General features: G+C 45.3%; 1 protein-coding gene across 1 annotated transcript in view; it reads right to left on the reverse strand.

Annotated features, from left to right (window-relative positions):
* Positions 1–24,718, reverse strand: part of FRAS1 (Fraser extracellular matrix complex subunit 1) — a 1,443,020-nt gene that overhangs the window by 1,144,388 nt on the left and 273,914 nt on the right. Inside the window, exon 6 of the mRNA XM_069205798.1 lies at positions 18,946–19,192. Within this exon, the coding sequence (XP_069061899.1) occupies positions 18,946–19,192 (247 nt within the window). The remainder of the gene's footprint in view (positions 1–18,945; positions 19,193–24,718) is intronic.

Genomic DNA, 24,718 nt, shown 5'->3' on the forward strand with positions numbered 1-24,718 from the left:
AAGTAGTTTCTTTGTTGCAACAAAGTTGCAGATTGTTTAACAGGGCCGCTGTTCACGGGAGTTTCTTGGTCCTTGGTTGCAGGGCAGTCTTCTGAGGCTTCAGAGGTCGCTGGTCCCTGTCGGATGCGTCGTTGGAGCAGGTTTTCGAAGTTGGAGACAGGCCAGTAGGGCTAGGGCCAAATCAGTTGTCGTCTTCCTCCTCCTCTGCAGGCTTGTAGGTCAGCAGTCCTTTCTTTAGGTTGCAGGAATCTGATTTCCTGGGATCTGGGGAGCCCCTAAATACTGAATTTAGGGGTGTGTTTAGGTCTGGGAGGGCAGTAGCCAATGGCTACTGTCCTGGAGGGTGGCTACCCCCTCTTTGTGCCTCCTCCCTGTGTGTGTGTGTGTGTGTGTGTGGGGGGGGGGGGGGGGGGGGGGACATCCCTAATCCTATTGGGGGGATCTCAAGATGAAGGATTTCTCAAGGTAGGGGTCACCTCAGCTCAGGACACCTTAGGGGCTGTCCTGACTGGTGGGTGCCTCCTCCTTGTTTTTCTCATTATCTCCTCCAGCCTTGCAGCCAGAAGTAGGGGCAGTGGCCGAAGGGGTGGGCATCTCCACTAGCTGGGATGCCCTGGGGCGCTGTAACAAAAGGGGTGAGCCTTTGAGGCTCACCGCCAGGTGTACAGTTCCTGCTGAGGGAGGTGAGAAGCACCTCCACCCAGTACAGGCTTTGTTACTGGCCACAGAGTGACAAAGGCACTCTCCCCATGTGGCCAGCAACATGTCTGGTGTGTGGCAGGCTGGCAGGAACTGGTCAGCCCACACTAGAAGTCAGGTAGGTATTCAGGGGGCATCTCTAAGATGCCCTCTGGGTGTATTTGACAATAAAGTGCACACTGGCATCAGTGTGCATTTATTGTGCTGAGAAGGTTGATACCAAACTTCCCAGTTTTCAGTGTAGCCGTAATGGAACTGTGGAGTTTGTGTTTGACAAACTCCCAGACCATATACTCTTATGGCTACCCTGCACTTACAATGTCTAAGGTTTTGCTTAGACACTGTAGGGGCATAGTGCTCATACACATATGCCCTCACCTGTGGTATAGTGCACCCTGCCTTAGGGCTGTAAGACCTGCTAGAGGGGTGACTTACCTATGCCACAGGCAGTGTGAGGCTGGCATGGCACTCTGAGTGCCATGTCGACTTTGTCATTTTCTCCCCACCAGCACACACAAGCTGTGAAGCAGTGTGCATGTGCTGATTGAGGGGTCCCTAGGGTGGCATAAGACATGCTGGAGCCCTTAGAGACCTTCCCTGGCATCAGGGCCCTTGGTACCAGAGGTACCAGTTACAAGGGACTTACCTTAGTGCCAGGGTTGTGCCAATTGTGGAGACAAGGGTACAGTTTAGGGAAATACCACTGGTGCTGGGGCCTGGTTAGCAGGGTCCCAGCACACTTTCAAATCCTAACTTAGCATCAGCAAAGGCAAAAAGTCAGGGGGTAACCATGCCGAGGCATTTCCTTAGAATGTTTAATTCTGTGCTTGGTGTCCTATTGTCCTTGAATGTTGTCATTAAGGTGTGCCCCAAGCCAATCATTGATGCATCTATTGTAAGTATGGTCTGAGGCACGGGGTCTTGAAATGGCTGCCCTTTGTTTAGGTTTGTGGAATTCCAACACTGAAGGGACATGCACGTTTGGCTGTCTATCAATACTAGATCTTGAAGTTGACCCTGTGCCTGTGACCTTTGCTGTGCAAGGCACTGTTGTAAAAGCCGCATGTTTAGTCTGGCATGTGGGACAATGGCAATACAGGATGTCATCATACCCAATAGCTTCATGACGAATTTGACAGTGTACTGTTGGGCTGGCTGTATTTGTGGCAATATATTGCGAAATGCTTGTATTCTTTGTGGACTTGGGCCTGCAAGCGCTATTTGCGTATTTAGTGTTGCCCCTAAATACTGTTGGATTTGCACAGGTTGTAGGTGTGATTTTTGGTAGTTTATGGAGAACCCTAGGTTTGTATTACATAATGCGTATGGTTTTGACACTGTGTATGACTGTTGGATTTTATTAGCCAATCGTCATGATATGGAAAGACAGGAATGTGTTGCCTTCTTAGGTAGGCTGCAACTACCGCCAGGCATTTTGTGAATACTCTGGGAGCTGTTGTTATTCTGAAGGGTAACACTTTGAACTGATAATGCTTTCCTTGAATGACAAACCTGAGATATTTTCTGTGCGCTGTATGGATGGGTATGTGAAAATACACATCTTTGAGGTCTAATGTTGCCATGAAATTGTGCTGTTGAAGTAGGGGGACAACATCCTGTAGTATTACCATGTGAAAATGTTTCGACAGGATGTAAAGATCGAGGGTTCTGAGATCTAATATTGGCCTTAAGGTTCCATCCTTTTTGGGAATGAGGAAATACAGTGAGTAAACTCATGTTCCTATTTGATTTTGTGGCACTGGCTTTATTGCTTCTTTGAGTAACAGATTTACTTCCTCTTGCAACAGGGCGGTATGTTGTGTGCAGAGGTTGTGTGATTTTGGTGGAATATATGGTGGAGTTTGTGTCAATTCTATGCAATAGCCATTGTGGATAATTGATAATAACCAGCTGTCTGTGGTAACGGGTAGCCAATTGTTGTGTAGCCTTTGGAGTCTTTCTCTGTTGTGTAGCCTTTGGAGTCCCCCCCCCCCACTCCCCCCCCCCCACAGGTGAGGTGTGACTTGGGAAGGGATGTGTTAAGTCACTGCTTTGTTGGTTGTGAGGCCTGTTTTGCCGTCTGATATTTTCCCCTGCCTCTGATGTACTGGCCTCTGCAACTACTTCTGAAACCACCTCGTTGATATTGAGGTTGGTAGGCTGACTGACTGAGGTGGAAGCCTTGGTTGTTTGGGTTCTAAATCCACCTCCGTATTGGGGTTTACGAAAGGATCCCCTGTATTGCGTGGTATACAAAGCACCCATGGCTTTAGCTGTATCTGAATCTTTTTTCGTTTTTTCAATTGACGTGTCCACCTCTGGGCCAAAAAGCTGTTTTTGTTAAACAGCATATTGAGGACAGCCTGTTGTATTTCAGGCTTAAATCCTGAAGACCTAAGCCATGCATGTCTTCTTATGGTGACAGCAGTGTTGATGGTTCTAGCTGCAGTATCTGCAGAGTCTAGGGCTGACCTGATCTGATGGATTGTAATGGCATGCCCTTCCTCAACTATTTGTTGTGCCCTCTTCTGTTGTTCTTTGGGGAGATGTTGTATTATGTCTTTCTTCTCATCCCAGTGGGCCCTATCGTATCTAGCCAACAATGCCTGAGAGTTGGCTATCCTCCACTGGATGGCTGCGTGAGATGCCACCCTTTTCCCAGCAGCATCAAACTTCCTACTCTCCTTGTCTGGTGGGGGTGCACCCTCTGATGACTGAGTTTGCTCTTTTCCTGGCTGCACTTACTACTTACGGAGTCTGGAGGCAAATGTTGTATGATAAAGACAGGATCAGAAGAAGGTGGCTTATATTTTTTCTCCACCCTAGGAGTTATTATTCTAGTTTTTACTGGCTCCTTGAATAGTTGGTCAGCATGTTTTAACATGCCGGGGAGCATGGGAAGCGACCGATAAGTTGCATGTGAAGAGGAAAGTGTATTAAAAAAGGAAGTCATCCTCTAACAGCTCAGTGTGCATGGCAACATTGTGATAGGATGCCGTCCTAGCTATAACCTGAGTGTAGCCTGTACTATCCTCTGGTGGTGATGGCTTAGAGGGATAGCAGTCTGGGTTATCTGGAATGGGATCTGCGAATCGAACAAGTGTGTTGTTGACTGCATAGGTGTAGGACTAGTAGGGGGAGAGATAAGTGAATGAGGAGCGTGAGGAGGAGAAAATTGAGGAGGTGGAGGTTTCTTTTTGGTTCTTGGCACTTTAGCTGGTGGCTGAGCAGTAATTTGGTCTTTGGCTTTAGAGGAGGTGCTGTTATAATTCTGCCAGTGTCTTTATGGATGTGAATCCTCGCTTGCCTTTCATCTATTGCCTCCATTTGTGAGTGTTCCTCAGTCAGTTTATGGCTTTCTTTGAGTGCTTGTGAAAGTCCATGTTTCTCTGGGTAAATTGGCTTTTTCGGCTCCGAAGCTGTTTTTTTCGGTATCGAAAAAGTCGGGTCGATGATTGCCTCGGCTCCGAAAACAATTTGAGGTTTCGACTCAAAGGATCGATGTTTGGTGGACTTACAGACAGAGCCTCAGCTCATGTCCGATGGCTTGGGTGGCGTGGCCAAGGTTTATGTTTGGGCTTGGGTGGCATGGCCTTTTTCGGTGCTGAAGTTGTGGGTTGGTCACCGATGGTCTTTTTCCGGGTCGAGCCATGGCCTTCCGGCAGTGGTGTCCCCAAGGCTTTATGTTTGGGCTGGGCTGGGACAGGGGCAGGCTTACTCACATGCTGTCCTGTCGCGACCGGTCTGTGATCCTCGGATTCCTGGTCGGAGTCGGACCCTCGAATGGAGACTGCCATCTGCATGATCTCCTCCTCATCGAGACGTTCGGTGCTCTTGGACGCCATCTCGAGTCTCTGTGCTCTTCTGTCTAGGAGTGTTTTCTTGGAGCGGAAGGAACTGCAGGCCTCCCAATTTTCTTCCTGATGGTCTGGGGAAAGGCAGGGATTACAGACGAGCTGTTGGTCTGTGTAAGGAAATTTTGTGTGGCACAGAGGACAAAAGGGGAATGGGGTCCGGTCCATGAGGCTTCCACGGGGTCGGCCCGACCTGACCAGAGTTGGGCGCACACGCCCCGAAGGGCAAGTAGAGATGTTTAACCCGACGGTACCGAAGTGTCGAAAGAGAATGGTACGCGATTGAAACAATACTGACGAGAATTAGAGTTTTGAAACCTTTACGACTTGAACTATCGGAGCAAAAGGAAACACAACCGAACCTGATGGCGCAAAGAAAACGATCTAACATGAGTCGATGCCCATGCGCAATGGAGCCGAAGAGGAGTAGTCACTTGATCCTGTGATTCGAAAACACTTCTTCGAAGAAAAACAACTTGTAACACTCCGAGCCCAACACTAGATGGCAGAATACACATGGCATGTGTATCTGTATCTGTATACACATGCCATCGAACATAATATATATGGAAAATGTCACTTAACCAGTGTACATCTGTTCGTGGCATGAGACGCTGCAGATTCACATGCTGTGCACATCCCGCCATCTAGTGTTGGGCTCGGAGTGTTACGAGTTGTTTTTCTTCGAAGAAGTCTTTTTCGAGTTACAAGATCGAGGGACTCCTCCCCTTTCGGCTCCATTGCGCATGGGCATCAACTTCATCTTAGATTGTTTTCCCCGCAGAGGGTGAGGTAGGAGTTGTGTATATAGTAATAGTGCCCATGCAATGGAGTAAATATGTACAGTATGTACATAATGTGTTTAAGAGTAATATATTTAAAAATTTACAAATGTACAAGTCTAATTTTTTCCTCAACTTAAAACGGCTACAGGCTCCCGGGGAGGAGGGAGGGCGCATGTGAATCTGCAGCGTCTCATACCACGAACAGATGTACACTGGGTAAGTGACATTTTCCGTTCAATGGCATGTGTAGCCGCAGATACACATGCTGTGCATAGACTAGTAAGCAGTTATCTCCCCAAAAGCGGTGGTTCAGCCTGTAGGAGTTGAAGTTGTTTGAAATAAAGTTCATAATACTGCTTGTCCTACTGCGGCTTGCTGTGTTGTTAACACATCCACGCAGTAATGTTTGGTAAATGTATGAGGCATCGACCATGTGGCTGCCTTACATATTTCAGTCATTGGTATGTTTCTGAGAAAGGCCATGGTAGCACCTTTCTTTCTAGTTGAGTGTGCCTTTGGTGTAATAGGCAGTTCTCTTTTTGCTTTTATATAACAGGTTTGAATACATTTAACTATCCATCTGGCAATGCCTTGTTTGGATATTGGATTCCCTGTATGAGGTTTTTGGAATGCAACAAACAATTGTTTTGTGAATTTGTTTCGTTCTATCTATGTAGTACATTAGTGCCCTTTTAATGTCTAATGTATGTAACGCTCTCAGCTACCGAATCTGGTTCTGGAAAGAATACTGGGAGTTCCACTGTTTGATTTAAGTGGAACAGTGATATGACTTTAGGTAAGAATTTAGGATTTGTTCGTAGAACTACTTTATGCTTATGTATTTGAATAAAGGGTTCTTGTATAGTGAACGCTTGTATTTCACTTACTCTTCTGAGAAATGTGATAGCTATCAGAAAAGCTACTTTCCAAGTTAAGTACTGTATGTCACATGAGTGCATGGGTTCAAAAGGTGGACCCATAAGTCGTGTTAAGACAATGTTGAGATTCCACGAAGGAACTGGTGGTGTTCTTGGTGGGATAATTCTTTTAAGACCCTCCATAAATGCTTTTATGACTGGGACCCTGAATAATGAAGTTGAGTGCGTAATTTGCAGAAAAGCTGAAATTGCGGTGAGATGTATTTTAATGGATGAAAAAGCTAACTGACTTTTGTAAGTGCAGTACGTAGCGGACGATGTTTTTAGCAGATGCGTTTAATGGTTGAATTTGATTATTATGGCAGTAATAAACAAATCTTTTCCACTTATTTGCATAGCAATGTCTTGTGGTTGGTTTCCTAGCTTGTTTTATGACCTCCATACATTCCTGTGTAAGGTCTAGGTGCCCGAATTCTAAGACTTCAGGAGCCAAATTGCTAGATTCAGCGATGCTGGATTTGGGTGTCTGATCTGTTGTTTGTGTTGAGTTAACAGATCTGTTTGGTAGCTTGATATGGGGCACTACTGAGAGGTCTAGTAGTGTTGGGTACCAAGGTTGTCTTGCCCAAGTTGGTGCTATTAGTATGAGTTTGAGTTTGTTTTGACTCAATTTGTTTACTAGATATGGAAGGAGTGGGAGGAGGGGGAAAAGCGTAAGCAAATATCCCTGACCAACTCATCCATAACGCATTGCCCTGAGAGTGAGCCTGTGGATACCTGGATGCGAAGTTTAGGCATTTTGCGTTTTTTTTTGTTGCAAATAGGTCTGGTCCCCACCTTTGGAAGTAAGTTTTTAGTATTTGGGGATGGATTTCCCATTCGTGGATCTGTTGGTGATCCAGAGAGAGATTGTCTGCTAACTGGTTTTGAATTCCAGGTATGAACTGCGCTATTAGGTGAATGTGGTTGTGAATCGCCCAATGCCATATTTTCTGTGCCAGGAGACACAACTGTGTTGAGTGTGTTCCTCCCTGTTTGTTCAGATAATAAATTGTTGTCATGTTGTCTGTTTTGACAAGTAGGTGTTTGTGGGTTATTATAGGTTAAAATGCTTTCAGCGCTAGAAATACTGCTAGTAGTTCTAAGTGATTTTTGTGAAATGTCTCTGCTGAGTGTCCCATTATCTTTGGATGCTGTGTTGGTTGAGGTGTGCTCCCCACCCTATCATGGAGGCATCTGTTGTTATTACGTATTGAGGCACTGGGTCTTGAAAAGGCCGCCCTTTGTTTAAATTTATAGTGTTCCACCATTGAAGCGAGGTGTATGTTTGGCGGTCTATCAACACTAGATCTTGAAGTTGACCCTGTGCCTGTGACCATTGTGATGCTAGGCACTGTTGTAAGGGCCGCATGTGCAATCTTGCGTTTGGGACAATGGCTATGCATGAGGACATCATGCCTAGTAGTTTCATCACTAATTTTACCTGTAACTTTTGTTCTGGGTGCATGGCTTGTATTACGTTTTGAAATGCCTGAACCCTGTGTGGACTTGGAGTGGCAATCCCTTTTGTTGTGTTGATTGTTGCTCCTAAGTATTGTTGTATTTGACACGGTTGTAGGTGTGACTTGTTGTAGTTGAGTGAGAAACCTAGTTTGTGAAGGGTTTCTATGACATAATTTGTGTGTTGTGAACACCGTTGTCGCGTATTGGTTTTGATTAACCAGTCGTCTAGGTACGGGAACACGTGTATTTGCTGCCTTCTGATATGAGCAGCCACTACTGCCAGGCATTTTGTAAAAACTCTTGGCGCTGTTGTTATCCCGAATGGCAACACTTTGAACTGGTAATGTACCCCTTGGAATACGAACCTTAAGTACTTTCTGTGGGAAGGATGTTTAGGTATATGGAAATATGCATCCTTTAGGTCCAGTGTTGTCATGTAGTCTTGTTGTTTGAGCAGTGGGATCACGTCTTGAAGTGTCACCATGTGAAAGTGATCTGATTTGATGTAGATGTTTAGTGTTCTGAGATCTAATATAGGTCTTAGAGTTTTGTCTTTTTTGGGTATGAGAAAGTACACAGAGTAAACTCCTGTTCTTCTTTGATGAATTGGTACTATCTCTATTGCATCTTTTTGCAACGCTTGGACCTCCAGTTGTAAGAGTTCCATATGTTGTTTGGACAGGTGTGTTTTTGGTGGGACATTTGGAGGGAATTGTAGAAATTCTATGCAATAACCCTGCTGGATAATGGCTAGAACCATTATGTGTCTTGTTATTTCTGTCCAGTGTTTGTAGAACTTGGCTAGTCTCCCCCCCACTGGTGTTGTGTTGGGGATTTGTGACGTTGAAGTCACTGTTTATTCTGTGGAGTTTTGGGACTCTGGAACTTCCCTCTACTCTTTGGGAATTGTCCCCCTCTATATTGTCCCCGAAAAGTTCCCTGCTGATATTGACTCTGATAAGTAGGCCTTGTTTGTGAGGTTGAGGGTTCTGTGCTCTGTCCCCGAAAGCCCCCTCTAAACTGTGTTTTTCGAAAAGTGCCTCTGCTCTGTGGGGAGCAGAGTGCGCCCATGGCTTTAGCCGGATCTGTGTCTTTTTTGAGTTTTTAGATAGCAGCGTCCACCTCTGGCCCAAACAACTGCTGTCCGTTAAATGGCATATTCAGCACGGCTTGTTGTGTTTCCGGCTTGAATCCTGATGTACGCAGCCAGGCGTGTCTCCTTATGGTCACTGCTGTATTTACAGTCCTAGCAGCTGTGTCCGCTGCGTCCATTGCTGACCGTATCTGATTGTTCGAGATACGCTGTCCTTCCTCCACCCCTTGTGCTCTCTTTTGGAACTCTTTGGGCAGGTGTTCTATGAAATGCTGCATTTCGTCCCAATGAGCCCTATCATATCTAGCCAGCAAGGCCTGGGAGTTGGCAATGCGCCATTGGTTGTCTGCTTGTGCCGCAACCCTTTTCCCCGCAGCGTCGAACTTGCAACTCTCCTTGTCTGGAGGTGGTGTGTCTCCTGAGGTGTGTGAGTTCGCTCTCTTGCGAGCTGCCCCTACTACCACTGAGTCTGGTGTTAATTGCTGCGTGATATACACAGGGTCTGTTGGTGGCGGTTTGTACTTCTTCTCCACCCTTGGAGTAAGGGCCCTGCCCTTCACAGGCTCCTGAAACACCTGTTTGGAGTGTTTCAGCATTCCTTGTAGCAAAGGAAGACTTTGGTACTGGCTATGAGTGGACTATAGTGTGTTACATAAAAAGTCATCCTCGATGGGTTCTGCATGTAGGGTGACATTATGAAACGCCGCTGCCCTTGACACCACCTGTGTGTATGCTGTACTGTCCTCAGGTGGTGACGGTCTCGCAGGATAACAGTCAGGACTGTTATCTGATACTGGCGCATCATAAAGATCCCATGCGTCGGGATCATCCTGACTCATTCCGGTATGAGTTGGTGACTGCATCATTGGTGGAGTGGCTACTGGTGATGGTTGTGGAGATGGTGGCGGGGTTACTTATTTTGCCACCTTTGCCTGTGGCTGCTTGTCTTTCTCTTGGAAGGCAAGTTTTCTTTTCATTCGAATTGGGGGAAGAGTACTGATCTTCCCTGTGTCTTTTTGTATGTGGAGCCTTCTTTGAGTGTAATCTGGCACTATTGACTCTAGTTCTTGCCCGAATCTGTGTCCTTGCATTTGTGAGGACAGGCCCTGTTCCTCTGTGTAGGAACTTGATTTCGGTTCCGAGGCCGGATGTTTCGGTATGGAAACCTTATCGGCTGTCTTTTTTGGTTCCGACAACACTTTTTTTTTTATCTTCGGCGTACTGATCTCTTGGTGCCGAGACTGCTCTGACCCGGTGTCTAGTCTGCTCTGCGCCAGTATCTCGACCGGAGTCGGATGACTTCGACACATGCATGCCCTTTTTCGGTGCCGATGGTCGGTCACCTACTTTCCGGGTTAAGCCATGGCCTGCTGGCGGTGGCGTCCCCTGGGCTTTCGTGCTTTTCCCGTGAGTTTTGTGTATCGACGTCTTACTCACGGTTTTCGGCGTCTGTTCGGGATCGTCAGAGTCTGAATCCTCAATGGAAAAGGTATCTTCTTCCTCTTCCAAATGTTTTTGTCCTGTCGGCGCCGACGCCATTTGTAGTCTCCTTGCTCTTCGGTCTCTGAACGTATTTCTGGACCGAAACGCTTGACAGGCCTCACAGGTATCCTCTTTGTGGTCTGGAGACAGACACAAATTACAGACCAAATGCTGATCTGTATAAGGATACTTGTTGTGACATTCGGGGCAGAAGCGGAATGGGGTCCGTTCCATTAGCCTTGAAGACCCACGTGGTCGGGCCTGACCAGGCCCCACCTGGGAATCGAAAACCTCGAAGGGCCACCGGAGCTCTTCAAGATTCTGTGTTGATCTGTTGTAACTAACCCGATACCGAACGCAAACAATACCGTCGAATTTTCCGAGATTTTAGCTAACTTTCTGAACCGAAACGCGGAGCGAAAAGGAACACGTCCGAACCCGACGGCGGAAAGAAAACAATCTAAGATGGAGTCGACGCCCATGCGCAATGGAGCCGAAAGGGGAGGAGTCCCTCGATCTCGTGACTCGAAAAAGACTTCTTCGAAGAAAAACAACTTGTAACACTCCGAGCCCAACACTAGATGGCGGGATGTGCACAGCATTATCTGCAGCTACACATGCCATCGATCGAACATATACATATATATACATATACATATACATGGAAAATGTCACTTACCCAGTGTACATCTGTTCATGGCATTAGTCGCTGCAGATTCACATGCTGTGCACATCCCGCCATCTGGTGCTGGGCTCGGAGTGTTACAAGTTGTTTTTCTTCGAAGAAGTCTTTTCGAGTCACGAGATCGAGGGACTCCTCCCATTTCGGCTCCATTGCACATGGGCATCGACTCCATCTTAGATTGTTTTCCCCACAGAGGGTGAGGTAGGAGTTGTGTATGCTAGTAATAGTGCCCATGCAATGGAGTGAATACGTATGTACATAATCTAGTTTAAAGTTATATATTTACAAATGTTCAAGATCAACTTCTAAACGGCTACAGGCTCACGGGGAGGCGGGTGGGCGCATGTGAATCTGCAGCGACTAATGCCACGAACAGATGTACACTGGGTAAGTGACATTTTCCGTTCGATGGCATGTGTAGCTGCAGATACACATGCTGTGCATAGACTAGTAAGCAGTTATCTCCCCAAAAGCGGTGGTCCAGCCTGTAGGAGTTGAAGTTGTTTGAAACAATGTTCGTAGTACTGCTTGACCTACTGTGGCTTGTTGTGCCGTTAACACATCTACACAGTAGTGTTTGGTAAATGTATGAGGCGTAGACCATTTAGCTGCCTTACATATTTCAGTCATTGGAATATTTCCTAGAAAGGCCATGGTAGCACCTTTCTTTCTAGTTGAGTGTGCCTTTGGTGTAATAGGCAGCTCTCTTTTTGCTTTAAGATAACAGGTTTGAATGCATTTAACTATCCATCTAGCAATGCCTTGTTTAGAAATTGGATTTCCTGTATGAGGTTTTTGGAAAGCAATAAATTGTTTTGTTTTTCGAATTAGTTTTGTTCTGTCAATGTAGTACATTAACGCTCTTTTGATGTCTAACGTATGTAGTGCTCTTTTAGCTACAGAATCTGGTTTTGGGAAGAACACTGGTAATTCTACTGTTTGATTCAAGTGGAACGGTGATATCACTTTTGGCAAAAATTTAGGATTTGTTCGTAGAACTACTTTATGCTTGTGTATTTGAATAAATGGTTCTTGTATGGTAAATGCTTGAATCTCACTCTTCTTAGAGAGGTGATGGCAATTAAAAATGCAACTTTTCATGTTAAGTATTGCATTTCACAAGAGTGCATGGGCTCAAAAGGTGGGCCCATAACTCGTGTTAAGACAATGTTAAGGTTCCATGAAGGAACTGGTGGTGTTCTTAGTGGTATAATTCTCTTTAGGCCTTCCATAAACTCTTTTATGACTGGTATCCTAAATAGTGAAGTTGAGTGCGTAATTTGCAGGTAAGCTGAAATTGCGGTAAGATGTATCTTAATGGAAGAAAAAGCTAGCTTTGACTTTTGCAAATGTAGTAAGTATCTTACGATGTCTTTGGCAGATGCGTGTAAGGGTTGAATTTGATTATTATGGCAGTAATAAACAAATCTTTTCCACTTATTTGCATAGCAATGTCTAGTGGTAGGTTTCCTAGCTTGTTTTAAGACCTCCATACATTCTTGTGTAAGGTCTAAGTGTCCGAACTCTAGGACTTCAGGAGCCAAATTGCTAGATTCAGCGATGCTGGATTTTGATGTCTGATCTGTTGTCTGTGTTGTGTTAACAGATCTGGTCTGTTTGGTAGTTTGACATGAGGCACTACTGAGAGGTCTAGTAGTGTTGTGTACCAAGGTTGTCTTGCCCATGTTGGCGCTATTAGTATGAGTTTGAGTTTGTTTTGACTCAACTTGTTTCCCAGATATGGAAGAAGTGGGAGAGGGGGAAAAGCGTAAGCAAATATCCCTGACCAACTCATCCATAACTCATTGCCCCGAGACTGATCTTGTGGGTACCTGGATGCGAAGTTTCAGCATTTTGCGTTTTCCTTTGTTGCAAATAGATCTATTTGTGGTGTTCCCCAATTTTGGAAGTAAGTGTCCAGGATTTGGGGGTGAATCTCCCATTCGTGGATCTGTTGGTGATCCCGAGAGAGATTGTCTGCTAACTGATTCTGAATTCCTGGAATAAATTGTGCTATTAGGCGAATGTGGTTGTGAATCGCCCAATGACAAATTCTCTGTGCTAGGAGACACAACTGTGTTGAGTGTGTCCCTCCCTGTTTGTTTAGGTAATACATCGTTGTCATGTTGTCTGTTTTGACAAGAATGCGTTTATGGCTTATTATGGGTTGAAAAGCTTTCAGCGCTAGAAATACTGCCAATAGTTCTAAGTGATTTATGAGAAACTGTTCTTGCTGAGTGTCCCACTGTCCTTGGATGCTGTGTTGATTGAGGTGTGCTCCCCCCCCCTATCATGGAGGCATCTGTCGTTATTACATATTGTGGCACTGGGTCTTGGAAAGGCCGCCCTTGGTTTAAATTTATACTGTTCCACCATTGAAGCGAGATGTATGTTTGGCGGTCTACCAACACCAGATCTAGAAGTTGACCCTGTGCCTGTGACCATTGTGATGCTAGGCATTGTTGTAAGGGCCGCATGTGCAACCTTGCGTTTGGGACAATGGCTATGCATGAGGACATCATGCCTAGGAGTTTCATCACCATTTTGACCTGTATTTTTTGTTTTGGATACATGGCCTGTATTACATTGTGAAATGCCTGAACCCTTTGTGGGCTTGGAGTGGCAATCCCTTTTGCTGTGTTGATTGTCGCCCCTAAGTATTGCTATGTTTGACACAGCAGAAGGTGTGACTTTGTGTAGTTGATTGAGAAACCTAGTTTGTGGAGGGTTTCTATGACATACTTTATGTGTTGTGAACACCGTTCTAGCGTGTTGGTTTTGATTAACCAATCGTCTAGGTACGGGAACACATGTATTTGCTGCCTTCTGATATGTGCAGCTACGACTGCCAGGCATTTTGTAAAAACTCTTGCCGCAGTTGTTATTCCGAATGGCAACACCTTGAATTGGTAATGTACTCCTTGGAATACAAACCTTAAGTACTTTCTGTGTGAAGGATGTATCGGTATATGGAAATATGCATCCTTTAAGTCTAGTGTTGTCATGTAGTCTTGTTGTTTGAGCAGTGGGATTACGTCCTGTAATGTCACCATGTGAAAGTGATCTGATTTGATGTAGGTACTTAATGTTGTGAGATCTAGTATAGGTCTCAGACTCTTGTCTTTTTTGGGTATGAGAAAGTACAGAGAGTAAACTCCTGTCCCTTTCTGTTGGTTTGGTACTAATTCTATTGCATCTTTCTGTAGCAATGCCTGAACTTCTAGTCCTAGAAGATCTATATGTTGTTTTGACATATTGTGTGTTTTCGGTGGGACGTTTGGAGGGAATTTGAGAAATTCTATGCAATAACCATGCTGGATAATTGCCAGGACCCAAGTGTCTGTTATCTTCTCCCAATGTTTGTAAAATTTGCTTATACTCCCCCCCCCCCCACAGGTGTTGTGTTGGGGATGTGGGACTTGGAAGTCACTGCTTATTTTGAGGAGTTTTGGGACTTTAGAACTTCCCTCTACTCTTTTGGAACTGTCCCCCTCTATATTGTCCCCGAAAACTTCCCCGCAGATATTGGCTCTGATAAGTGGGCCTTGTTTGTGAGGTTGTAGGTTCTGTGCTTTGCCCTCGAAACCCCCCTCGAAACTGTGTTTTTCGAAATGTGCCTCTGCTCTGTGGGGAGTAGAGTGCGCCCATGGCTTTGGCCATGTCAGTGTCTTTCTTCAGTTTTTCGATAGCAGTGTCCACCTCCGGCCCAAACAACTGCTGTCCGTTAAATGGCATATTCAGCACAGCTTGCTGTATTTCTGGTTTAAATCCTGATGTACGCAGCCATGCATGTCTCCTTACTGTCACTGCTGTGTTGACAGTTCTAGCAGCTGTGTCTGCAGCATCCATTGCTGACCATATCTGATTGTTGGAGATACTCTGTCCTTCTTCTACTACTTGCTGTGCTCTCTTTTGGAACTCCTTGGGCAAATGTTCTATAAAGTGTTGCATTTCGTCCCAATGAGCCCTATCGTATCTGGCCAACAAAGCCTGTGAATTTGCAATACGCCACTGGTTTGCTGCCTGTGCCGCCACCCTTTTGCCTGCTGCGTCGAATTTTCAACTTTCTTTATCTGGAGGTGGTGCATCTCCTGAAGTATGTGAGTTCGCTCTCTTGCGGGCTGCCCCTACTACAACTGAGTCCGGTGTTAGCTGTTGTGTGATGTACGGTTGTACTGTTGTGTGGGTGGCGGTTTATATTTTTTCTCCACTCTTGGAGTAATGGCTCTTCCTTTTACAGGCTCCTCAAACACTTGTTTGGAGTTTTTTAGCATTCCAGGTAGCATGGGAAGACTCTGGTACTGGCTGTGTGTGGACAACAGTGTGTTAAATAGAAAGTCGTCTTCAATGGGCTCTGCATGCAGGCTGACATTATGAAATGCCGCTGCTCTGGACACCACCTGTGCGCAGGCTGTACTATCCTCTGGTGGCGACGGTCTAGCTGGATAACAGTCAGGACTATTATCTGACACTGGTGCGTCATAAAGGTCCCAGGCGTCAGGGTCATCTTGACTCATATCCCTGTATGGGTCGGGGATTGCATCATAGGGGGAGTAGCTACCGGTGATGTTTGCGGTGAGCGTTGTGGAGACGGTGGCGGGCTTACTTGTTTAGCCACCTTTGCCTGCTTATCTTTCTCCTGGAATGCAAGTTTGCGTTTCATTCTAATAGGAGGGAGAGTGCTGATCTTCCCCGTTTCTTTTTGGATGTGGAGCCTTCTTTGGGTGTAGTCCGGCTCCATTGTCTCCAATTCCTGTCCAAATCTATGTATTTTCATTTGTGAGGACAGTCCTTGTTCCTCTGTGTAGGAACTTGATTTCGGTTCCGAGGCCGGATGTTTCGGTATCGAAACCTTTTCGGCTACTTTTTTCGGTCCCAACAAAACCTTTTTTGCTTTCGGCGTCGTTGTTTCTCGGTGCCGACTCATTTCGGTGCCGCTGTCTCAGTGCCGAACTTGCTCGGAGCCACTATCTCGGGCCCGAGATTGCTGTGTGGCGGTATCTCGACCGGAGTCGGATGACTTCGACAGCAGCGTGGCCTTTTTCGGTGCCGATGATCGGTCACCTATTTTTCGGGTTAAGCCATGGCATGTTGGCGGTGGCGTCCCCTGGGCTTTTGAGGTCTTTTCGTGAGTTTTGTGTTTCGACGTCTTTCTCACGGTTTTCGGCGTTTCTTCGGGATCGATCTCATCAGAGTCTGATTCCTGGATGGAGAAGGTTTCTTCCTCCTCCTCGAAACGCCCTTGTCCTGTCGGCGCCGACGCCATTTGCAGTCTTCTTGCTCTTCGGTCTCTTAGTGTCTTCCTGGACCAAAACGCTCGACAGGCTTCACAAGTATCTTCCTTGTGGTCTGGCGACAAACAAGTTACAGACCAGATGCTGATCTGTATATGGATACTTGTTATGGCATTTTGGGCAGAAGCGGAATGGGGTCCGTTCAATCAGCCTTGAAGAGACACGTGGCCGGGCCGACCAGGCCCCGACGGAGGATCGAAAAAACCCCAAAGGGCCACCGGAGCTCTTCAAAAGTCTGTGTCGGTCTGTTGTAACTAACCCGATACCGAACGCAAACAATACCGACGATTTTTCCGAGATTTTAACTAACTTTCCGACCCGAAACACGGAGCGAAAAGGAACACGTCCGAACCCGATGGCGGGAAAAAAAACAATCTAAGATGGAGTCGACGTCCATGCGCAATGGAGCCGAAATGGGAGGAGTCCCTCGATCTCGTGACTCGAAAAGACTTCTTCGAAGAAAAACAACTTGTAACACTCCGAGCCCAATACCAGATGGCGGGATGTGCACAGCATGTGTATCAGATTCACATGCTGTGCACTGTTCCTGCCATCTAGTGTTGGGCTCGGAGTGTTACAAGTTGTTTTTCTTCGAAGAAGTCTTTTCGAGTCACGGGACAGAGTGACTCCTCCCTTTCGGCTCCACTGCACATGGGCATCGACTCCATCTTAGATTGTTTTCCCGCATAGGGTGAGGTAGGAGTGGTAGAATGAGGATACTAAAGATGTTCATGCAATAGAATAGATATGTATGTACATAGTTTGTGGTAAAGGAATGTTTATTTGCATATATACAATTTGAATACAACTTAAACGGCTACAGGCTCCCAGGGAGGTGGGAGGGCGCATGTGAATCTGCAGCGCAACATGCCACGAAGAGAAGTACACTGGGTAAGTGACATTTTCCATTCGATGACATGTGTAGCTGCAGATACAAATGCTGTGAATAGACTACAAAGCAGTAATCCTCCCCAAAGCGGTCGTCAGCCTGTAGGAGTTGAAGTTGTTTGAAATAATGTTCTTAGTACAACCTGTCCCACTGTGGCTTGTTGTGTTGCTAACACATCTACACAGTAGTGTTTGGTAAACGTATGAGGTGTAGACCAAGTGGCTGCCTTACATATTTCAGTAATTGGAATATTTCCTAGAAAGGCCATTGCTGCTCCTTTCTTTCTAGTGGAGTGTGCCTTTGGTGTAATGGGTAACTCCCTTTTAGCTTTGAGCTAACAGGTTTGCATTTGACTATCCATCTGGCTATGCCCGGTTTGGATATAGGGTTACCAGCATGGGGTCTTTGGAAAGCGATGAACAACTGCTTGGTTTTACGAAATGGTTTTGTTCTGTCTATGTAATACATTAGCGCTCTCTTTATGTCTAAGGTATGCAGTGCTCTTTCTGCTACTGAGTCTGGTTGTGGGAAGAAGACTGGAAGCTCTACAGTTTGGTTTAGATGAAATGGTGAAATGACTTTTGGCAGAAATTTTGGATTTGTGCTGAGAACCATTTTATGTTTGTGTACTTGTATAAATGGTTCTTTGATAGTAAATGCCTGTATTTCGCTAACTCTTCGTAGTGAAGTGATGGCTATTAGAAATGCCACCTTCCAAGGTAAAAATTGGATTTAGCAAGAATTCATGGGTTCAAAAGGTGGGCCCATGAGTCGTGTAAGTACAATATTAAGATTCCACGAGGGTACTGGCCCGCTGTCGGCCGTTGGTCTCGTCCGATTCCGATCCCTGGATGGAGATAGCCATCTCCTCCTCTTCGACGTCGAGGTGTTGCGACGATTGACGCCATCTGCAAGCGTCTCGCCCTCCGATCTCTTAAGATCTTTTTCGACCGAAAGGCCTTGCAGGCCTCACAGGTATCCTCTCTGTGCTCTGGTGACAGATTACAGACTCAATGCTGGTCTGTATAAGGATACTTGGCGTGGCTCGTCGGACAAACTGAAGGGGGTCCGGTCCATGAGGCTTCGACGAGGGGTGTGGTCGGACCGATCAGGCCTCAGCTGGGCACGGAAGCCCTGGAGGGCCACCAAAGCGGTTGTCTCGTCGGTGCTGATGTATCGATAGATCTTTCCCAAACGCAACAATACCAACGGATTTGCGATGATTTTAATACTTTCCCAATTCGAATCGCGGAGAGGAACACGTCCGAACCAGATGGCAGAAAGAAAACAATCTAAGATGGAGTCGATGCCCATGCGCAATGGAGCCGAAAGGGAGGAGTCACTCGGTCCCGTGATTCGAAAAGACTTCTTCAAAGAAAAACAACTTGTAATACTCCGAGCTCAACACTAGATGGCAGGAACAGTGCACAGCATGTGTATCTGCAGCTACACATGCCATTAAACATATACATATATATACATATATATATACACACATATATATATACACACACATATATATATATACACACATATATACACACACACATACACACATATATACACACACATATATACACACACATATATATATATATATATATATATAAAAAACACAAAAGTGAATGTCGCAATTACTCTCCTTAAAATTATGGGTATTGGTATTTAACAGCATACAGTTCAAATTAATGTTATCAAGTTCTTATTGCATCGCTTTTCAAAGCTATTATTCATATACATTTGCAATTTTTTACCACTATATCTGTATATGAGCTCAATTAACCTTTTCTTTCAACTGGTGCGAACAGAAATGCAGAATTCTCACTGGCACGATATATCTTCTTGTCAAACTGAAGAGTTGGCACATCCTCTGTGTCATTGATGTTGACTTTGGCTTTCGTAATCTCTCCTAGCAAAGCATAGGCCGGCATGCTCAGCTCCACAGTGAAACTCTCAGTGTTTTCAAATACGTTGTCGTCATTGATGACAATAGTACAGTCTTTGATATCATCCCTCTCGTCAAACTGGACCTGTCCAGAGAAATTGTGAATAATCACAGAGTCCTTCATTTCCATTACACTTCATGAGATTATACAGAGCTTGATCAAGCAATTAAAGACCTGAAAGGAACTATGTTTGAAAGTACGCACAAGTTACATCTGTGCGTGTCAAACATGAAGGGAAGCCCTAACCAAATAGTCACATCACTAATTGAATTTGGAGTAATACCAATGGGTATTACAGTGTATGCCTGGATAGTTTTGGTAACATATTTAATACTATCAATATGCACCTGCAAACATGCAGTCATCAAAACTGGGTATGATCCAAGGACACAAATAAGTTACTTACCTGTAACTATAGTTACCCAGTCTTGGTATCTTTCATAGATTCACATGCTGTCGTCTAACTGGGAGTTCCACAGTACTATAATAAAGCAGTATATAGCATTATCATAGGTTATAATGGCAATGATCAATTTAATAGCCTTATCTATGTCCTATGCAAAACAAAGAACCAAAATTCAGCCAATAGCAACCTCTGGAACACTCCCAAGAGAGACCAAGTCTCAGATTTTCAAAACCAAGTCGGAAATAGATCCCAAGGTGAGGAGGGAGGGTCGTATTTGAATCTATGAAAGATACCAATACTGAAAAACTATGCAGTTACATGTAAGCAACTTATTTTTTTTCTCCAGTATAGGATCTTTCACGTTGGATTCAGAACGTCAAGTAGTTACTGTATTTGTATACTTTATAGTATTAGAACAAATAGCGGACGGTGGGTGAAAATAGATACATAACATATTTCTATGCAATTTAAAATAAACATATGCATATACACATGTATCCAACCACATACATATACCATATATGTATAAATTCCATTAAACTTTGCAAACATACAGAATCAAACACATGTAACCCAAAGAAGTTCATGTTATAGAATTAAGTGGCATAATACAGCCTGTCCAAATGCTATATCACTGACCTGATCCAATTCCAGGCAATAATGCTTCCAGACAATGCTGCTGCATGAATGCATGCACATTCTTCCAGGTCGTAGTATGACATTTTCACCAGAGGCACTCCCTTAAACAAAGCAGTTGAGATGGACACTGCCCTAGTTTAATGTGCCCTGGCTTTTTTGTGAGCTGTTTTGCCCGCCTTCGAGTGGCAAAACTGGATAGCAGCTGAGATCCATCGAGCAATGGTTATTTTTGTGACTGCAGTACCCTTATGAGTGAGTGCATATGAGACCAACACCTGGTCAGTTTTTCTCAGCTGTTTAGTGTGATGTAGGTAGAAATTTAGACATCTTTTAATATCCAGAGTATGGAGATATTTTTGCTGGTGAGGTCAGATTCAGGAAGAAAATCCTTAATCTTCTAGGCTCATTGAGATGAAAGTCAGAAGGGTCCTTAGGAATTAATTTTGGATTGGTTCTGAGAATCACAATCATTGTGAAGCACAAGAATAGCTCTTGAGTTGTGAAAGCCAGTATCTCATTTGCACTTGTGGCCGAAGGTAGTGCTAGCAACAATGCAACCCTCCCTCCGAGACATTTGAGGTGTGCTCTGTGTATGGGTTCAAATGGACTCTTCATGAGTTGAAAGGGAACTACGTTCAAGTGCCAATCCAGGGGAAGAGTCCTCACCGGAGGAAAAACTATGAACTATACTTTCATGATTCTGTTCGAGCACAAAGAGTGAATGCAGGAAAAGACTGCATCTAGATTTGCAGCAAGATAAACCTTGATAGAGACATGCGCCAACCCAGACTGGGCTAGCAAGAGGAGACACTGTAGTACCTTCTCAGCTGATGCCTGTAGAGGCTGCAGATTTGATTTTTGACACCATAAGCCAAAATGTTTTCATTTGGGGTTTTTATGTTTATCCCTGCAGTTCTGAGGGATTTTCAGATCGTTGAATTTGTGGAATTTAGGAGCCATACGCATAACCGGAGAAAAGTCAGATCTGGACGAAGAACCTGGCCTTGGTTCATCGCCAAAAGTGTTTGGGATGTCTGAAGGTGAAGGATATTGGATTACGGTAGTAGGAAAAGCTGCATGAAACAATGCTGCCTGGGTCATCTGGGGACTATCAGGATGAAGCAACACAGCTTAGTATTCATCTTGTTACACCCTCTCCCTTTGGAAATAGGTGTTAAATGCTTGGGAGGGGTAGCCTCCCAGAGCCTCTGGAAATGCTTGAAAGGGCACACATGGTGCCCTCCTTGCATAAGCCAGTCTACACCGGTCCCTGCTCTGGCGTGAAAACAGACAAAGGAAAGGGAGTGACCACTCCTATGTCCATCACCACCCCAGGGCTGGTGCCCAGAGCTCCTCCAGTGTGTCCCAGACCTCTGCCATCTTGTTTTCCAAGGTGTGGGGACACTCTGAGTGGCCAGTGCCAGGAGGTGACGTCAGAGACCCCTCCTGATAAGTGCATACCTGGTTAGGTAGCCAATCCCCCTCTCAGGGCTATCTAGGGTCTCTCCTGTGGGTTCCTCTTCAGATTTTTTGCAAGTTTCCACCAGGAATCCTCTGAAACTCCTGCTTCATCCTCTGACCGTCAGATCAACCGCAGACAAAGTATCCAGAAAGGCTACGGTGACCCTGCAACTTCAGCTCCAGCCAGCAACTGCAACAGTTTCCAAGGTGTGCACCCTCACGGGACTCCCTGCCTTCACCCTGCACTAAAAGGACTGAGGAAAACTCCAGTGGAGTGACGGAGTCACTTCCCTGCTCCAGCAGGCACCTTCTAAGATAATGACCAGTTCTCTGGGACTCCTCTCCTGGAGACGAGCGTGCTCCCTGGAACAGAGGTGGTGGACCCCTTCTACACAGACTGTCCCAAAGTCCTGCTGTCCAAATTTGACAGACGTAAGAGCTTGCCTTCCCCGTTAGCAACAGTACCCCTGTGCACCGCGTCAGCTTCACCTCATGAGGCCTCTGTGCACTATTTGCAAGAATTATTCGTGCACAGCCTGACCCAGGTCCCCAGCACTCTATCCTGTGATGCTCAACTCGCTGAGTTGTTCTCCGGCGCTGTAGGACCTTCTTTTGTAGTGGTGCAGCAACCACAATTTGAACCTTCTTTGTCCCCGTGTCCTGGGACCTCCCTGGGTGCTGCCTGGTCCTCTGTGGGTTTCCTCCAGCGTTGGGAGCCCCCTCTGCCTCCTCAGTCCGAGTTGAGGCCCTCAGGTCTCTCCTGGGTCCAGGCAGCGCCATTTTGAAACACAATCCGTGACATTGCTTGAACCAAGGCTTGCTGAACTTGCCTCCATCCAACATCTCGACATGGGACATCCTTTGCATCACGCAGGAACCCGCAGCCATCTTCGTTGGTGCTCTTTTACAGACTTCTTCCAACCGCAGAATCCTCTTTTGAACTTCTAGGTTGGTAGGGGCCCCTGTCGTTCCTGGAATCTTCTGCGACTTCTGGACTTGGTCTCCTCTCTTTACAGGTCTTCAGGTCCAGGAATCCACCATTTGTTGCTTGCAGTCTTGCTTGGTTCTTGCAATAACTAATCACGACTTGTAGTGTGTTTTGAGGAAACTTGCAGTACTTTACTCCAACTATCCTGGGCTCTGGGTGGGGTATTTTACTCGCCTTTGAGGTTTTCTTACACTCACAGCTCCCCTATACACACTACACTTGCCTAGGGGGGAATTCGTAATTCACATTCCACTTTTAGTATATGGATTGTGTTGCCCCTAGGCCTATTTCTTCCTATTGCATTCTATGGTATTTTATATTGTTTGCACTATTCTGTGACTACTTACTTGATTTCGGGCTCTACTGTATATATATTGGGTATAATACTTACCTCCTGAAGGAGTATTGCCTCTGATATTTTTGGCCTTTTGTCACTGAAATAAAGTACCTTTATTTTAGGTAACACTGAGTTTTGTCTTTTATTGTGTATAAGTACTGTGTAACTATAGTGATATTGCAGGAGCTTTACATGTCTTCTAGTTCAGCCTAAGCTGCTCTGCTACAGCTACCTCTATCAGCCTAAGCTGCTAGAACACTACAAAATATTAATAAAAAGGGCTAACTGGACCTGGTATGAGGTGTAAGTATCTAAGGTACCCACTACAAACTCGGCCAGCCTCCTACACTCTATGCATTGATAGGTGATGTCTTGTGGCTCCATACGGACGTCGCTCTGCTCTGGAAATCATGTGCAGAGCCTATATAGGCACTACTCGTATGCTGACACCCACTGCTTTCAAGGCTATCTGCACCTATATATGAAGAGTGGCAACAGCAAATTAGCTTTGACAAGTGTTGTAGGAAGCTGGCATAGTGTGTGGTAAGCACCATGGTATTATCACCTTATACAAGGTCCAGGTATTCCCCCATTAGTGAGGTGTAAACAGTGACTAAGAAGCCAGGGCTCCCTAGAGGTAGCTGTGGATCTGCATCCAAGACTTATCTAGGAATCATGCACAGCTTATGCAAAACCACTACAATCACACAGTACTTATACACATGAAAGAACCACACAGTGTTAAAAAAAAAAAAAAATTGAAGGTACTTTATTATGGTAGAACAAACACTAAAATACTGTATAGGCAATACTCCACTAGGATTTGAGTAAATACACTATTGAATACACATTAAAAGTAGGTGATTAGCATAGAAAGCAATAGCAAATAGTAAAAACAATAGAAAATAGTGAAGGCCCTATGGGGAGACCAAACCATATACTAAATAAGTTGAATGTGAAAGGCAGTCCTCTACCCAAGGAAGTGGAATCCATAGAGGGTAGCTAGAGGAACTAGGAACCCCAAAAGGTAAGTATTAGGGTGCCACCCAGCGACCAGGAGAGAAAAGGTAAGTACCAGGTTTTTCCCAAAAAAAACCACAGGTAAACTTTGGAAACAGACTGTGCGAGACCCAAGCAACACTGGAAGAAACCAAAGGTGGATCCTGACAGAGGAGGACCTAAAAAAAGAAGGAGAGCAAGTCCAGGTCAAGTTTGAGTGTTTGGTTCAGGCAGGAGTGTAGGAAAGTACCATCTTGCCTGGCATGTTACCCCCATATTTCACTGTATATATGTTTTAGTTGTAGGTGTCACTGGGACCCTGCCAGGCAGGGCCCCAGTGCTCATAAGTGTGCCCTGTATGTGTTACCTGTGTGATGACTAACTGTCTCAGTGAGGCTCTGCTAACCAGAACCTCAGTGATTATGCTCTCTCATTTCTTTCCAAATTGTCACTAACAGACTAGTGACCAATTTCACCAATTTGCATTGGCATATTGGAACACCCTTATAATTCCCTAGTATATGGTACTGAGGTATCCAGGGTATTGGGATTCCAGGAGATCCCTGTGGGCTGCAGCATTTCTTTTGCCACCCATAGGGAGCTCTGACAATTCTTACACAGGCCTGCCATTGCAGCCTGAGTGAAATAACGTCCACGTTATTTCACAGCCATTTACCACTGTACTTAAGTAACTTATAAGTCACCTACCGTATTTATCGGCGTATAACACGCACCGGCGTATAACACGCACCTCATTTTAAAATGAAATTTCAGAAAAAA

The sequence above is a fragment of the Pleurodeles waltl genome, chromosome 1_2 (assembly GCF_031143425.1).
Source record: "Pleurodeles waltl isolate 20211129_DDA chromosome 1_2, aPleWal1.hap1.20221129, whole genome shotgun sequence".
NCBI classification, from domain to species: domain Eukaryota; kingdom Metazoa; phylum Chordata; class Amphibia; order Caudata; family Salamandridae; genus Pleurodeles; species Pleurodeles waltl.